Here is a 17,806-nt window from a genome sequence, read left to right as displayed (position 1 = left end):
AACCATCAACTCAATGCAATGGAGCAAAACAGCTTTAAAAGCAGCAATGCAATGATTTCCATAAAAATATTTTCTGATTGTCCTGGTATCCTTTTCTTGAACAGTGGGCCATGTAACCTTCCTATCTTTTCCTCTGCAAATCAACAAGAATTAAACCCTAATTTTCCTACCTGGCACTTTTCTTCCTTTCCTTTTCCTCAGCCTCTTCTTGCTGAGCTGTATTCAGGCTCTCAGCGTCTGCCAGGTTGTCCACAGCGATAGCCAAGAAGACATTCAGGAGGATGTCTGAGTAAAACGGGTTTAAGGAAAATCGATGCCTGATCCATTTACCGTTATTAAGCAGGAAGAAAGGAAGGTGCGATCCCAATTTCTGGAATTGTAGAAGGATACAGTTACCACAGATAAACAGGATAATGAAGTATATGCAGACTATCATTCCCGAGGAGGATGGACCACCATACGCCATTATCCCATCATACATGACAACATTCCAGTCTTCACCTGTTAAAATCTTAGCAAGCCACACACAGTCAATAAGGCTGCTTAATTAAAAATACCTTTTTACAACACAGAGCGGGGAGAGAGGGAGCTGGCGCAGAGGATCCTGGCGAACCTCAGAGGGAGGCCGACGCACAATGTTGCCCAACGGGGCTTCTCCACAGCGAGGGAGCGCTGGAAGGGACTGTGGGCCCTGTACAGGGACTAAAGCAGATATCCCTGCTCCCCCAGCTCCTGTGGAGGACTGTACGACCGCAGTTTCAGAGCCGGGACAGGGACATGGCACGGACAACAGCAAGTGGTAGGGCTTGGAGGGACTCTTTCATTGTGCAAATCCAGCCCCATCATGCACTTGCACTGATTGATAATGGACAATCACCCGATTCAGAAAGTTTTTAACTGATATCAGTGTTAATTTGTTAGAGTCTTTACTTATTGTGAGATGTTTTTGTGTAAAATAAAGTTTATTGTGATAGAAAGTTACCTGGAACACTGTGAGCAGAGACTGGGGAAAGTTGTCAAAAGTGCTCCGTTTGGTTTGTGTTTCGTCAAAGTTGAACTTGCCCCCGAAGAGCTGCATCCCCAGCAGGGAGAAGATGATGATGAAGAGGAAGAGCAGGAGCAGCAGCGAGGCAATGGACTTCATGGAGTTCAGCAGGGAGGCCACTAAGTTACTGAGTGACGTCCAGTGACTGAAACAGCACAATCCCCTCCATTAAGCAAAGGGTGGCTCATGATACAGAAACACCACATCACCAGGTCACATTTTGTAAAAGACTTTCAACGCTGTTTATAAAGTCAGGAAAAAGAACCGCGTGCAGTGCAGTAAAATGTGATTATCGGTATTTAGACATGCTTATTAGAGGCATATTTTAAAACAAAAATTGGTTTACAAGAGGGGGTAGTGTGAAAAACAAAAGGAAAATTTAATTACCCAGTTTAACTTCCTTTTTTTTTTTCAAATGCACCATTTTCTAACTATGATCAGGAAATTTAATGGAACTGAAATTCATGCACATAACAATAATCGTACCGTGTTACTTTGAAGATTCTTAAAAGGCGGACACATCGAAACACCGAGATTCCCAGCGGCGACATGATTTCAAGCTCCACCAATATTGTTTCTACAATCCCACCACACACGACAAAACAGTCGAAGCGATTGAAGAGGGAGACGAAGTACGCCTGAAGACCCAGGCTGTACATTTTAACCAGCATTTCACAGGTGAACAGGGCCAGGAGAACTTTGTTTGCAATGTCTGTAAGCGAAATAAACACAACATTATTCCAGTATTATCCAGTACCAGCATCGGAGTTCATCAAGTGATATGCAAGTAATCTCCATGCACCTCCTGTCCAGAAAGGATAGTTTACTGCGCTGGCAGTTTGTCAATAATCTCTTTGACATAAACCACTTTGTTTTCAGCCCCTTACCTTGGACTTGAGTGAGCCAGTTAGGCTGGTTGTAGTGTTCAGAGGAGATGGTGAGAGTGTTCAGAAATACCAGGATGATGACGAGCCAATAGAATGTGACCGATTTCACTGCCGCTCTGCATTTCCTGCGGCAAAACCTATTCCAGCGACGCCAGCGCCGACTGAGGGGTGAGAAAGAGATGTCAAATGAGCAAGAAAAGCCCACTTCCTTACCATTGTGGCCAAGCATGCACAGTACCAGCGCAATGTTTTCAACTCTTAGTATTTGGAACTATACAGTTCTCATTCAGTATTCAGATAAACTGGCACTTGAGTACAGTACCACTTCAATCTCTGTGGTTCCCCTAAGCAAGTGTGTCCCTGCTTGTTTGCCTAGAGGTTGATCAGGAAGGAGCTTAACCCATATTCTGCAGCATCAAGGAGACAGAGTGTGAGACTGGCCCAAAAATAAATTATTTTCCTCATTCACCTTCTTCTCCTTTAAGTAGCTGAGATCTGTTATTAACAGTAACTTTAAGAACATTTCTGCCTTCAGGAAATTTGCTTTTAAACAATATTATTGAAAATCTGATCATCTTGAGAAAACATCTTAAGGGTTAAGACTTTAATAGATGTCCTTGAGCAGCAGTCCAGACAGTAAGCAGACAGTATTAGGTCACAAGTGCAGGCACAAATCAGATGCAACGTCTGCTTACTGCACTGCCCTAGGAGAAGGTCATTTTATTAACACCACGTTTAAAGGTACAGGAGAGATTCAACTGTCAGCATAGCGCCAGCATAGACACGTTTGCACGTAAACTTGAAATACCATTTATATTGTACTGCATGGTTTAGTAAAAACAGATGGACTAACCTGAACTTTGACTTTGTAATTTTTTGACTGTGAAAAGAGAAGAAGAACAAAAATGTAAAATACAATGACATAAGTATATCAATGATTTATATTAAAACCAGCAAACCTTACCTTTGCAATCATGGCATCTGTGATAAAAATGAGCTATGTGAAGAACTTTAAGCTGTATCAACTCAGCGTACAGACGCTTTAGTAAAGCTATGGTAACAACACTTTTTAAAACTTACCACAGTGTTCCACAGCATGGCGCCTTCTCAATTTCCCCATTCGCGTTCTCTGTATTTACAGACTCCGTCTCGCTAGTTGGCATGCTTGCTGTTGTAAACATAGAACATGGGAATAAACAGGAAAGTCCATACTCTCCAGAGCAAAAACACAACCCCAAAGATCTGTGCATTCAGTTAGAAAAAAAATGAAAACGTTCAAAACATAACATCCAAAAACGCAAATTACATAGTGTGATGTTGGTGATAAAAGAAGAAAACCATGCATTAAAAATAAAAATATCTGTATGCATCTACAACTGAAATTCTGTTAGGACTATAAAAAAGTGTCTTCAAATATGTGCTCTACAAATATTCATATTCTTACATTCCATCCATCCATTATCAGAAAACCACTTATACTTGTTAAGGACCAAGGCAGACAGGACACGTCCATTTCAGGGCGCACACACACGCACATGGGGACAATTTGGAGACACCAATTAACCTAGTCAGCATGTCTTTGGAAGGTGGGAGGAACCCCAGGCCTGCAGAGAAAACCCATGCAGACACGAGCAGGATTTGCAAACCCCACACAGCAGGGACCCCTGCTGAAAAAACACAGGCCCAGGGCTCCAGAAGCAGCAAAGCTACAGTAGCTGCCACGGCAAAACCATACTTTATAGGGGATCCCATTTCTATCTCGCTGACCACAGAGGCCATTAGATGCCTCATCATTACACAACCCCGCAATTCTGAATTTGTTTTCATTCATTGCAGGTAGTGGAGGGAAAATAAGTGATACCACAAAGGCAAAAAGAGCACTTTCCAAAATCATACTGAAGTCTGGAAGCTTAGCATGCACAGTGAGGAATCTTAAGGCCTATAGTGGTCGATTTGAAAAGGTTACGATCTAAATTCATCTACTGTAACTTAGATCCTTTGTGTTCTGAGTTAATTCTTGGTTAGACATCTGGGTAATACTTTAAAATGAGAGCCCGTTTGTGATTAATTATTGAGAAATAGAGAGAGTCATGTGACTCACAATACAGAGCCCATAAATACATCATGACATAAAACACATTTCATATTAATTTCAAAGCAAATCATCTAGTTCTTCACATGTAATTATATTAAAAGTAAGGACTCTTATTCCAAAGTATTACTGAAATCTGTGCATAAGGTTTTTAATCCTGTTTATACACTTCAACAGGTAACACAAGTTGCAATCAACACTTTTGTTTGAGATCTGTAGTTAGAATTTAAGCTCTTGTAAGACATAACATTCTGTCACTGGTACAGCATGATTAATACAGAACTTGAATCTTTTAAGATATAGTAGACAGTGCAATTAGTAGTGTTTTTCTTAATTCATCATTCATTAGCCGAGCATGGTGTTAACTACAGTGATGAAGATTCTAAAGTACACATAGAAATGAATGAATACCACTTTGATTAGGAAGTTTTAAAACAAATTATTTTTCATTTTTGTGATTTAGTTAGATCTGGGTTCTGATAACTCTTTTTTTATGCCAATTTCTCCATTTGATTAGATCCTATAGATTGTGTAAGAGGATAATTTCACCTCAAACTGGGGTTTATTCTATTTCTTTGTCTCTCACGCCATCAAGAGGGAACACAAAATGGAACATTCTTTACTAGAGTCTCTTACTCAATCTTTCTTCTAATCAAAACACAAAAATCATTTCAGCAGTGCAATATTAAAGTCCAATAGGAACAATCAAAATCAGGTAGGCAATGGTGCTTAAACTTTAAAGTGGAAGCATGCATTGTGTGGAAATCGTAGTAGCAAAAGACAGGCGGGATTCACACAACACAGAAGGATGCTACAGGGCAACACAAAATTTACCATGAGTGTCAGTAGATTGACTGAACCAGCCAAACCTTCCTTTCTTCTTTTCCATTAAGTCAGCAAGGGTAACCCCTTCACGTTAAATGCATGCAATTCCATGCATTCAGACAGCAGATGGGAGCATCGATATAGCAGGAAACAATGGACAAAAATGAGCAACTATGAACATGGGTTAGGAAGACAAGCAACACCGAGCAATAAAAGAAGGCAAATAACTAACAGTCACGTTAACTACTTCTAGCAGGTTTATGCTAACATGCTGCAAAGCAAATTATAGCGTCCACATGAACAGGTTAGTAGTGTCAGTACCGTTGCAAACACACAGACACCCAAGCCACATGTTATTTGTTTGCACTGTAAAAATAAAGCTCAGATATTTTACCCTCAGTTTAGCAGCTCAGGTTACACCTGAAAAGCTATCTAGAACTCAGTTTTCTAGGAAACGAAATGCTGCTAATTCTTCCAAAACTTCTCAGAATAACAGTCCAGCCCTCTAAACACAGAAATGCGTCTCTGCCCAATTCTCAGAATAACAGTCCAGCCCTCTAAGCACAGAAATGTGTCTCTGCCCAATTCTCAGAATAACAGTCACGCCCTCTAATCATAGAAATGTGTCTCTGACTAGTCTTGGGTTATGCAATGCTACAATTCACACTGCATGACAAAGTTACATTTGATTTAAACAAAAACAGTTTAAATGTTGTTCTAATCTACACAAATACAGTGTATTTGTTTAAATGATATTGATATACAAATATTTAGTCACCTGAGTATAATTAAATATAAAAGATGCCCTTGATATACAGGTATTTAATGGAAAACTAAAATAATGGTCTGTGAGGCTCAAAAATCAAAGACATTAAGTGTGTATCGTCAACCCATTGCTCAAGTGCAACCTAGACAAATCTGAGACTGATTAAAGTTAATGCATTCTAAAGAAGCTTTTGACTCCCAAATCATTATTCATCCAGCATAATTAAACTAGATGAATCAAAGCTGTTTCAGAAATCTAAATCTAAATCAGGTGTTTTTTTCTGAAGTTCCAAAGTGACTTTAGAGTTTGTATTGCTGTTAGAACATCATACCAATCATGAGATTGAGTGTGACTAAGTGTGGACATCCTTGTCCTTGAAATCTCAGCGTCGACTCCTGGAAGTGTGCCAAAGGCCTATGAATCACCGTTCAACTATTACACAGCACACAGATCTTCGAGAACGGCCTTCCTGCAAAGTGGCAATGGACGAATGTTTTGCTTCTCATATGCCAAATGTTGCAGGACCTTGTCTGCACATCTTTGTTTTCAAAATGAGATCTTGGAGAAGCACTCTCTCTCACCCGGCGCTTCTCGGTTACCTTTACAAAGTATATCACGTGTGATCAGAAGAGCATGAAAGCCTTGAATTTTGTCATGGTTTACATCTACTTCTTGGAACCCGTACTGAATTGTATCGCACAGGCATTAGAATATATCTTTTTTTTTTCAGGCGTGAAGGGATTAAAGGCTATAATGGTAAATATTAGTCAAAAGTCAACTTTTGATGGCACAGGATAGGTGCAAATACTGTAAGCTTGGTTCAAGAACACTAACACTACAAATTAGTTTTGAAGAAACTTCAGTGATGACTTTTTGCAATATAATATAGTATTGTTTACATGATTATGGTCTGCCTAAATAGTATGGTATTTGGAATACCTGAACAGAACAGAGACAGCAAGCTGGCAAAGGTAAATCGACTGATCAAGTTAGCAAATAATTTAACAATTCAGAAATAGGCTTTTTATTGATTTTTAATCTTTAAATCCCTCTCAAGTACAGTAGCTTTCTGCATTTCTGTTAAATAGACTACTTTTCATAATTCATGTCCTAATTGTCATAATTCATGTCACATAAAGTAGTAGAAAATGAGAATCACACTTGGTATGATTAATACATTGTAAAACAAGACAAATGGAAAACTATTTTTCAATTGTTCTTTTAAATCAGATTAATGTCTTTTTATGTTTCACATCCTCTTTCCTGTAAGTCAAGCCCTGTCCTCAAAACATGAGTCATGATCTTGACTTCTTCTCAAATAAACGTCTTATAGGTAAGAAATGTTGCACTTCACTTAAATTTTAGAATAGAATATTATTGCTCATCAGTACATGATATACAGACATACAAACTTAAGAATACATGTTTGAAGCACTATATCTCCCTTGTGAATTATGCATTGTATTATTTTTGTGCTACTGGAAACTGAAGACGAAATTCAGTATTCTCCATTAAACCATAACATTTATTTTCTTTTTTGTGGAATGGTACAATATGGTTCAGAGCTACATTGCTTCATTAAAGATCAGATGTATATGCTACACTACACAGCCAAATAACCATAGCTGTTAACTCATTATCCTAATGTACATATATAAACATATTTATTACATGACACACACAGTTGTGTCACTAAAGCCTGGAAATTTCACCTAAGAGCTAATGTGTACTGACTTTCCAAACCAGCAGTTTTCAGATAGGATAAAGAGTCAATAATGCTTTTAAAGTTTTGCCAACAACTATCTGACAGAATGAAAAGATTATGTCATATGGAACTGCAAAACTATATAGTGAACACCTGTTTGCTTCAAACAGGAATAATTAAAAGCATATAATATACTGACTGGTATGAGCGTATCATTGCTAAATGATCTGCTTATTCCAGTAAATTACAGGAATATTTCTGATTTTATTAATGGAAAGCACACTTGCTTGGAATAATATTGCCCTTTGTCATTTCACTTCAGGCATTTTTAGCTTAAATCAAGATACCAGTCTTGGTTTCCGAATCAGATGACACACTCATGAAATGTTGATGGAGTAGTGCATACCTGTTGCTCACCCTAATTACAGTACAGATTTCATCAATTACATATCATGAAATATTGTGATTTTCAGTTGCACTTTCCTACTGGCCATGGCAATGAAGCCTTCCACTAAAAACAGCTGTTGAAAAAGAGTTCCCTAACCTGCATGGCAGAAGAGTAAAAGCTCACCCTGTGGTCCATGTGGGTCCTAATGCCCCCAGTATAGCGACAGGGACAATATACTGTAAACAGGCGCCATCCTTCGGATGAGACGTAAAACCGAGGTCATTATAAATCCCAGGGTGTTTCTCGAAAAGAGTAGGGGTGTAACCCCGGCGTCCTGACCAAATTTCCCATTGGCCCTTACCAATCATGGCCTCCTAATAATTCCCATCTACGAACTGGCTTCATCACTCTGCTCTCCTCCCCACTGATCGCTGATGTGTGGTGAGCGTTCTGGCGCACTATGGCTGCCGTCGCATCATCCAGGTAGATGCTGCATATTGGTGGTGGTGGAGGGGAGTCCCCATTATCTTTAAAGCGCTTTGAGTGGAGTATCCAGAAAAGGGCTATATAAGTGTAAGCAATTATTATTATTATAACCCTTCTAAAAGAAATATAGACGCATTATTCACGAACAGAAATAACCGCCAAAAAGGGTAAACCACTTTAAAGTCCCAGATTTCAATCCATGATAGTTTCAACTGTGTGGAAGACTAAATATCTTTCCCTGTGTACAGTGTAAGTAAGAACCAATGAACAACAATTACTATAAGGTACAAAAGAAAAAGCAGATGAATTCGGTAAACTACCCCTTTTACTTTTTCCTGTTACAAATACAGCTTCCTTACTTTTAAGTTCCTATGAACTGACCACAGCCATAATACATCCTTAATTGAAAAAAGACCTCTGGCTGCTGTGAATTCAGGGGTGGCTGGGTAACAAACCTACCTTCAAATTCTGAAGATACTGTATATTGTCAACCGCTCCAATATGAAATTCAACACTATATCAGTACGACTGGGAAGCTTGAGCATAATATTTTTATAAAATGGGATCAACTGTGTTCTTTTTATTCTTGGTAAAAAAAAACACTTTAGACAGTTTTACATTTTTTACATAGGGAAAAAAGTGATTTGGTATCTACTACAGTACCATTTTGATGCAGCTAAGTGATGTCAATTCAAACTTATTCTCAAGTAGTCAGTCTTACATAATGTAACACAGATCAATTTCACACATTCAATTGTTTAAAATATATGTGGATACCCACACACCCTTGAATAAGAAGCAAATTATGTTACAAAAACTATGGGGATCAAAGGAACATGCAGTTTCTATGACAGCCAGTAAATACATTCCTGAGCCAATGCAAAATATGGTAGGTGTTAAGTTAATGTAATTGGAAACATGCAATCACTCTAAAATTCCCATATAGTAATTCGGTACAGTATACCTGGACCTAGTGTTGAGCTTTTTGTGAGGAAAAAAAAGAAAATTCCAAAAAACAGTTAAAACACGTTGACCAAAATACCATCTGTTCCCTAGAAGCAATTACATTTTACTGAAACACAGAGGTTAGAAACTGTACCATAACAGGACATTTCAAGAAATTATAGGCACATTTAAAAAGAAAATTAACTGCAATGTGTATTCTTCATTTATGGAAAAATAATTTACGTCATAATCCCTTCACTACTAACATCCTGCTTTTAGCAACTTCCTTAAACAAATACACAAGAATGATGTATTTTCCCATGCAAAATTTGATAAAGAGAGGAATATAACAAGTATCACAGGATGCTGATTAGGGATATATAACTCTATTTAAAAATTATCCAAAAGAAGATGATTTCTATATGACATTCTCTGTGTGGACAATAAACACTTCTTCTTATCTAGAAGAAACCTAAAAGGATATTTAACTTGATGCTTGCATGAATAGTATCATTAAAAGTAAATACTGGATAACATATGGATTTATATCAATTATAACACTCTAAACATTGATTGGAATTATTTTTCCGAGAGACCACAAGCATTCTGTACAGGCTAGTACAACCTTTACTTAAGAGGGTGAGTTATCTAAGGCACCTGAGATTAACACCAAGTTCGAACGCCTAGCCTACTAAAGTCAATGGAACGACCTAACGACATAATGCTTCTAAGGACCATTTTAAAATTTAATTTTTTAATCTTTTTAATCCTCTCTTAGCCCCACATAACAATGACTTACTACTGCAATTAACTCCTAACAACCTTTTGGGATATGTGGGTTAAATGACCTTCTCTCGCTTGTATCTTCTTTTGTTCTTACTTTGTAACAGTGGTCATCACACTTTATCTTGGAGAAACACATTATCTTATGGTTAATGACTTATTCGAATGATATATTGACTTGACTGGTCTTAATTATCCATTTCAGAGCCTTAACAAAGACCAGGAGAGAGGATCGGTCACCATTGCACAATGTTTTTTTTTTTAGGATGTCATTCTGTGGTCTGCTGATTTCCCCTTGGGGTGCACTGGGGTGAAGTGTAACTAATGAAGTGGATTCTTTTTTCTAGGAAAAGTTCAACCCTTGATTCTAAGTATTCTTATTAAAAATCTGAAGTTGAGATTCTGAGTCCAACGTGTTGTAGACCACCGACACGATCACTTGGAGCTTTTATGAAAGGAGTTGAATGCCACTGACCAATCTATCAAAACGTATCACATCAACTGCACGTGTGCACTCCAAGGTAAAAACACTTCCAGTTCTTTCGTTTTTTTTCTGAACCATAAACTTCACACTGGGCAGGCTGTGGAAATGTTCACCCTCTGTGGGCACTTACGGTTCCGTTTGCCTTCCCCGTCCCCATCTTCTTCGTTCTCCGGGTCGATGTCCTCGGCCTGGGTGATCCAGTCCAAGTACCCCTTCAAGTCCTCCTCCAGCTGCTGCTTCTCTCGCAGTTTCTGGAAATCTCCGCGGGCCTTGGCTTTCTCCCTCTCCTTCGAGAACTCCCTGTGCAGGACAGAGAGCCACAGGACACGTTTACCGGCGGCATTTCTCAGGACAGCGTGGAAAAGTGTGAACAATGTAACCCCCTCCTCAAAAAATATATCGGTCATTTCCCAAGCTGTTTTCACCCTGAACGAAGTTTGCTCCAAGTCTTTTCAAACAATCCCCATCTTAGTCAAACGTTTGGTCTTCCATACAGTACCTTATTCTGTATTTTATGAGTGACTCTGGGAACATTGGAAAAGTCATTAAGTCTTGCAATTAAACAGCAGATTGGTCATTCTTCCTTGTTTATTGCTGATCCAAACTTTGAAAATATTGTTTTCAGAAATGTTTCAATGCTATCTGGGGGCTACAATTATTGTATTCACAAAAACATTCAAATAAGTAGTGAAATAATGAACATGAAAAGATTTATCCAAACATGTACAGTATTCATGATCTGGGCTGGATGACATCACCAGACAATTACATAAAAAAAAACAGTTGAAATGAGGACCTTACCTCTAGATGGGGCTCATGTTAAAAAAATAATGTACTAAGACAATATTACATATGTGTTCACCATATGTGTAGGCCGAATACTTTTCATACAAACAAATCAACACATTAAAACTACTAATTTCTATGATTTAAAAAAATATTTGGCAATACAGGTATACAGTAATAACACTCAAAATACAAACGGCACTTTAACCCAGAGAGAAAGAGAAACCTTAAGATAGGGAAATTTTTACATGACAAGCTGTGGTGTCTCTATAGATGGCAGTGTCCCAAAATGTTCTTATTCCATAGGAATCAAAATATGATACACTTAGGACAGGTAGTGTATCTTACATGCCAAAAACACCACTTACAGGCCACACTTTTAACAGTCATGATAGATCCAACAGAAGACTGATTGATGTATTTTCAGCTACAGGGAAGAAATGACTGAACACTTGTAAAAGTATTAATATCTATACTGTATATAGCACAGAACAGCAGATAGCTATTTTCTTTTATCTGTGTCTGCGGAGTTTGACAGAGACGTTTCGAAAATAAAAGACACTGTTCTGCTCTTATCCCATTTCCATAGAATGATTGTTGTTTTATCTTGGTCACCAAGAGAATACAAAAAGGTTAAAAAACTATGGGTTATGATGTATTTATCAGGGACCATTTCATGAAACAGGAAGGTCAATAATGATATGAAAGCTCTGAAGAGCCTCTCGGAGCATGCAGAGAGTTAAAAAGCACAGCATGTCACACTAAGCACACTGCCACACCGGCTGCTTACCCACTAAGTACACCCAGAACAAGGTTAAGTACAAAAAATGAGCCAAGTATGATTAGACTAACAAAATAGATCCAAGGTGTTTCCCATCCAATGGCATCATTGACCTGTAAAAACCCAAAGGAACTTATTAACAAAGTGATGAGGATGCAGAGTCCCTCAGTCAGCTGTACTGTCACACCGGCGTTATCTGTGTGGGGGGCATATTGGTTTGACAGGAAATTCTTCATTATAACAGAGACGTCCCCAGAAATAGGGTCAAAAAACCATTTGTGCATTCCTAGTGTATTCTGTTTAATGGGAAAGACAAACATTTGAAAAGTGTGTTCATCCCAGGCATAAGATTCAAAGGTTTCTTTGTTTTTTTAAATTTTACTGTCATTTCTTTCTAAAGCTTACATAAAACATCAAAACATTTGGTCAGAATTTCATGATAATTCAGATCCTGGTATATATATATTTAATGGTCTTTGGCATATTTGCTATATTGGATTACAATTGGCCCCGTCATTGTACGATTTCAATTTTTAAAATCCATTCTTTACCTTGCTGTTCTGGAAATGTTTGGAAGCTGTAAAGTTGACAGCAGCTTCTAGTTTAAAATGTTTTAATGTGTGTTGAAAGCTAGCTTATCATTTGAAATAATATCGCATATAGAGTGACCGCTAAAGATCCTTTGATACTTTAAAGCACAAGTGTGACTACTGACAACTGGAAAACAGGAAACCCTGTCAAAAGCCATGATGAATCATGATAGAAAACTGCCGGTGGGACAGAGAGCTGAGCAAGGAACTCTGCCAAGGAAAACTAAGGAACAACTGCTTACCCGCTCAGCACACCAAGAACAAGGTTTAGAACGAAAAAGGATCCGAAGATGACGAGACTGACAAAATAAACCCATGGTAACTCAAAGCCCATGGCATCATTCATCTGCAAAGAAACCACACAGCGAAAAGCCAGAATTCAAAGATTTCAGAAACACACAGTCTAAGCAATCTTCCACACGTCATAATAGAAGCAGGCCATCAATGTACTTCTGATTTGTTTATTTTCTTTCCCAGTTGGAAATCTCATAACTTCAACAAAGTGCTCAATTTTCAGGTGTCTCTCCACTCTGCTTAATTCTAGTACCTAATCATATACAGTGTATTGCTCATCATGGATATAATGTTTAAGTCAAGATTTCATCATGGTATACGGCATCTGCTTTGCACGTTCTCAGTATCCACTTGATCTAATCACTGCAAACGACTGCTTTCACTTTGCTTTACATTTATATTGTTTTCCAGAACTCCCCATATCATACTAGAGTTAGTCTTTTCTAGAATTTATTCTATCACTGTGTACCACAGCATGCTCTTATAAGAATGTTTGGTGTATTTACACAATCAGACATCTGAGGCTTCCCCCTAAAATGAACACACACAGAACATAAATGAAGACATGACTGGGCCATGACTATTGTACCAGTGGTTCAATGTGCCATTAAGGAGACTTGTTAACATTCACACGTAGTTCTGACACATTCGTGAAGTGCAATATATATTTTTCCTCAAATTTTTTAAATGTATATTGTGTCTTATGTGTGTGTCTATGTATAAATGGTATGTCTGTATGTACTGTATAGAGTGTATGAGCAACTCACCAAGTCAAATTCCTTGTAAGCGAAAACTTACTTGGCCAATGAAGTGATCTATCTATCTATCTCTCCATCTTTGTCCAAATATATTATGAACTACAGAGATGATTTGGTGTTGGAGTTTTAATTCAATCACAATCATGGCTGTTTTGTGTTAAGCCCTACTTTACTGTTTTACTTTACAAGTCCGTGTTTGAACAGCACGAACCAAAATGTTCCGTTCCGGAGACTTAACGAGAGGCTGACTGTAGGTTTGGAAGTCTCCGCCACTCAGCTCCAGTACATCTGGAAAGTGAAGAAACCTGGCTAGTACTGTAGCCCGAAGTGGTTTTGGGGGGATTTTGATTCGTTTTCTCTCGCTATGGCGGCCTTTCACGACAAACTCAGACACAGCTCACGCAGAGGAGGAAGACCCTGGGGCCACAGGGTGGAAAGGTGCATCTTACCCAGTACAATACCTCGGTCCAGCCTTCCATAGTGATGCACTGAAACACCGTCAGCATGGCAAAGGCAAAGTTGTCGAAGTTGGTGATGCCGCCATTCGGACCGTTCCACCCTTCTTTGCATACAGTACCGTTGATGGGGCACTGGCGCCCATGCCCTGAGATCGCACACGGTGCTGGTTCTTCTTCAGCTATTACATCTGGAGGGGAAAGGGGGCGATTTGCGGAGGAAAAATGGGGTGAAACCAGAGAAAGGTTAAAACGGCGTCTCACATTCACCTCAACCCACTAAAAAATAAGACCACAAGACAAATCTATTTAATCTCTTTACTATCGGCCAGACTCCCATTCAATCCTTAACTATATACAGCAGGTCAGGAATCATGAACCATAACTCTACAAAAGTAAAGCAAAGTCCAAACTGTTTTCTTTTTTAATTTACAGTCAAAAAACTTCTACTGGTGACTTTTAATTCAGGTGAATGCACCACACCCCAATATTACGGTTGGCATGTTCTTGTTCTAATCTGAGAAAACATCTGCCCCGAGTAATCCAGAAATGAAACATATCATACGCATCATTCATATTAGTCTTATCACCACGAATACTAATTGCTTGAACTAAAATAACAGCTTTCACCATTTGGAGGGTACTGCAGGTTTTCCTTCACAACTCATTCTCATTGTTATTTCCTGCTGCATCAAACATGAAGGTTAAGCATGGGTTTGTCAAAGTGTTTTACCTTTTTAAAAACCTTTTTTAAAAAAAAGGCAAGTCAAAATTTAGGTCAGCGCTGAGCCCTGCATCTAAAACCCACTATATATTTAAAATTATCCTGATGAGAAACATCCGCTCACCAATTATTCTAAAGCACTTGAAAAACAGTGCAGAGATTATGCCTTCACTGTGAAAGAGAACTGCAAGAGATTATGTCGTCTCCATAGATACTGAGGACTAGTTTGCTTGTGCTGAAGCTATCCCTTCTTTCCATGCAGTTCTATACTCAACTCAAAATGGAAGTGACATGCCCATTATACAGACAATAATGCAGCAGAGCAGGATGTGCAATATCTTAAACTCTTTACGAATCTATGCCCTACCTAGAACTTCTGACTTCAAGGGATGGCTGATATTATTTCTCGCTAAAACTTCCTATCATGCAAAGTCATATAAGTCCATCTCTAATGCAGATCTCATCTGTGTTTCACTGGATTCTGGGTTCCGACACATTCTGTACAGTGGTCATTAAAACGGTTCCCATCTACCCCAGTTGCATTCACTAATCATGGATATTTTGATAGATTTTTATCCATTTGAAAGCATGATAACAAAAAAGAATGGGGAAAATGCAGAACAATGTCAAATCAATTTACAATTTAGAATCAAAGCCTTGTCATCAAACTGTCTTTCTCACATACAGTTTTACAAATCTATACTCAATGGGGTTAAAAAGGCCAACAAATGGGTGGTTAAGGCATTCGCTCAGACACGGGTTGACCTGCATGATACAGATGTTGCGAGTTCAACCCTGGCTAGTATCAGTAACTGGCTATGACCAGGATTCCTCAGATGAGGGGGTACAATTGGCTAAACGTCACGGAGAGTAAGGTGGGATTTGTCAGCCAGAACTGTGTTTTGGCTCTCTGCAAACACAGTGCCCCCAAGCAGGCTGCTGGCACACCTCCTCGAACTAGGGCTTAACCTCTGCAGTGTGGGGCAGATGTGCCTGTGATGGGTTAAAAGTCGAGAGACTTTGTGGATCGGAGGGGTCTGCTTCCACTCCCCCATTCTCCCCTGTGTGCAGATACAGACTTCATAGCTGTTAGCCGGGCTGTGAAAAACACACAGCTGGCGATTCCAAAATCAGGTGGGTAATACAAAACGAAGATTAATGGATTCAAAAGTTAAAAAGCAATCCAATGAGTAATGGAATCAACAGTTTCTCATGCCACTCAGTATATAAAATATTCATTGACTAAGGTTAGGGAAATGTTCCTGCCACAAAAGAGGTAAAAGCTTCATATTGTAACAAATACTGTACAGTATGTGAAAAGGGCAAACTGAAAATTCAAGACTGTAGCGTCAAATACTATGAGATACATTCTTGTAGATACATGGGGAGATAAAAACTGTTTTGCTAAAAGGGCACACTTACCTGTGCCAGCAAAATAACATGTTGTGTGCATTTTTCCAATAAAGAGCTCCAGTCCTATAATAGCATAGATTATGATCACAAATAAAACCAACAGCGCGATGTGGAGAAGGGGGACCATGGCTTTTATAATGGAATTCAAAACTACTTGTAAACCTAAAAGACAAAAAAAATAGGAACAGTTAAAAAGCATACATTTAGCTGCATGAGAATAACATACTATTTTCAAAATAAAAATGGTGCTTGCAGCAAAACAGCACAAATCTAAAAGTTTTTAATCATACAGTGTATAAGAAATTCTGTTAATGCTTTTCAAAAGAATATCATATCATGAACAATTTAACCTTGCCTAAAATATACACAGGTGAAAAAAGTATTTAAATTGAATAAAAAAACTGACAGAAACAACAGGCACTCTTCATTGATCCATTCAACAGGCGTCTGTCAAAATACTACATACTATATAATCATAAACGGTCACACTACCACATTCTGTAGGATACATACAGAACATACGCAGAACACGTACTGTACTGTAAACCCGACATACGTTACAAAATTATATCAAGTGCTTAAAGACTGGTTTCATCCCATTCCTGCAACTGGGAATTCTAATTGCAGCCTTATTACTTCAAGCCACCAGGTCACTAGTTCACAAGGGTGCCTAAGGAAAGCTCAGACATACAGACCATCTCCATATATCATGCTCAGTGCATGACGTGCAGGAGGAAGCTGGCAGCAAGACAATGCGCCCTTGCGATGAGGCATCCCATCTGCTTCACAGCCCTCACACATCTGCCCCGGCTCTCACTGATAAGCATCACAGGAGTGGGCCTGTTGTGTCCTATACAAAACGTCTGCCCCCAGCTCCCTAACCCTGGACAGCGTCTCTTGCCATTTCAATTCACGTTTGAGGATCTATGATGCAGGAAGGGAGTTATTTTCATTTACATTATTGGGATGCCCATTACATCCTTTTGGCTTGTTATGGGGTTGCATAGTTTTTTGGGGGCTAGAACAGATTTTTGGGGTCTGTAGGACGAAGGCATCCATCAAGAATAGATTGACTGTTGTGTAACATAGTATATTGTGTGGTTTTATTGTGAATAAATATTTCTCCAAATCTGACCCCAATTAGTTACTCAGCAGAGCTGCTCCAGAGAATATAAAAAAAGAATACCATTTCTCAGTTGTCTCACATTTTCCCGAATGCTCTGGTAATTTCTTGAACCCAACAGTTTGTAAAAAATACAGTATATATCAACATACAGAAACATGCAACTGTATGACCACATCCACATCTAGAGTTATTGCAGTGTTTAACATACCACCCTTAAGGCACTGACAAAAATAGCCCTTGCCTAGCAGATAATGCTACAGGCTTCTGTACTCTATATGTGCTGAAGTGCATTCTGTTGTTAATGGCCCTGTAGAAAGAGCAGTTACCAAATGGCACTTAAATTTTCTTTGTAAGGCGAAAAAACGACAACGCCAAATTTTACTTAAGGATAAAATGGATAAAATGTTGACAGAAGCACGTGTCTGTAAATATGAAGACGGAGAACAGTAATCTTGAAGTAAAAAGGCTGTAAT

The 17,806-nt window shown here is 38.7% G+C and overlaps 1 protein-coding gene across 16 annotated transcripts in view; it reads right to left on the bottom strand.

Annotated features, from left to right (window-relative positions):
* LOC102695139 (voltage-dependent L-type calcium channel subunit alpha-1D) overlaps nucleotides 1-17,806 on the bottom strand; it is a 116,800-nt gene that overhangs the window by 44,903 nt on the left and 54,091 nt on the right. For 9 of the 16 annotated variants that reach the window (XM_069189492.1, XM_069189484.1, XM_069189486.1 and 6 more), the window contains exons 6-17: nucleotides 16,217-16,369; nucleotides 14,065-14,261; nucleotides 12,806-12,909; nucleotides 10,537-10,706; nucleotides 4,859-4,933; nucleotides 3,013-3,100; nucleotides 2,786-2,812; nucleotides 1,933-2,093; nucleotides 1,532-1,757; nucleotides 983-1,190; nucleotides 391-511; nucleotides 171-285 (exon numbers count right to left, since the gene is read on the bottom strand). In XM_069189492.1, coding sequence (XP_069045593.1) covers nucleotides 171-285; nucleotides 391-511; nucleotides 983-1,190; nucleotides 1,532-1,757; nucleotides 1,933-2,093; nucleotides 2,786-2,812; nucleotides 3,013-3,100; nucleotides 4,859-4,933; nucleotides 10,537-10,706; nucleotides 12,806-12,909; nucleotides 14,065-14,261; nucleotides 16,217-16,369 — 1,645 coding nt within the window. The remainder of the gene's footprint in view (nucleotides 1-170; nucleotides 286-390; nucleotides 512-982; nucleotides 1,191-1,531; nucleotides 1,758-1,932; nucleotides 2,094-2,785; nucleotides 2,813-3,012; nucleotides 3,101-4,858; nucleotides 4,934-10,536; nucleotides 10,707-12,805; nucleotides 12,910-14,064; nucleotides 14,262-16,216; nucleotides 16,370-17,806) is intronic. The other 7 variants (XM_069189493.1, XM_069189494.1, XM_015348152.2 and 4 more) reach the window with 1 other exon arrangement.

This window comes from Lepisosteus oculatus, chromosome 4 (assembly GCF_040954835.1).
Source record: "Lepisosteus oculatus isolate fLepOcu1 chromosome 4, fLepOcu1.hap2, whole genome shotgun sequence".
NCBI lineage: Eukaryota > Metazoa > Chordata > Actinopteri > Semionotiformes > Lepisosteidae > Lepisosteus > Lepisosteus oculatus.
Note: the sequence above shows the minus strand (reverse complement) of the source record. Positions and strands in the feature narration are given on the sequence as shown.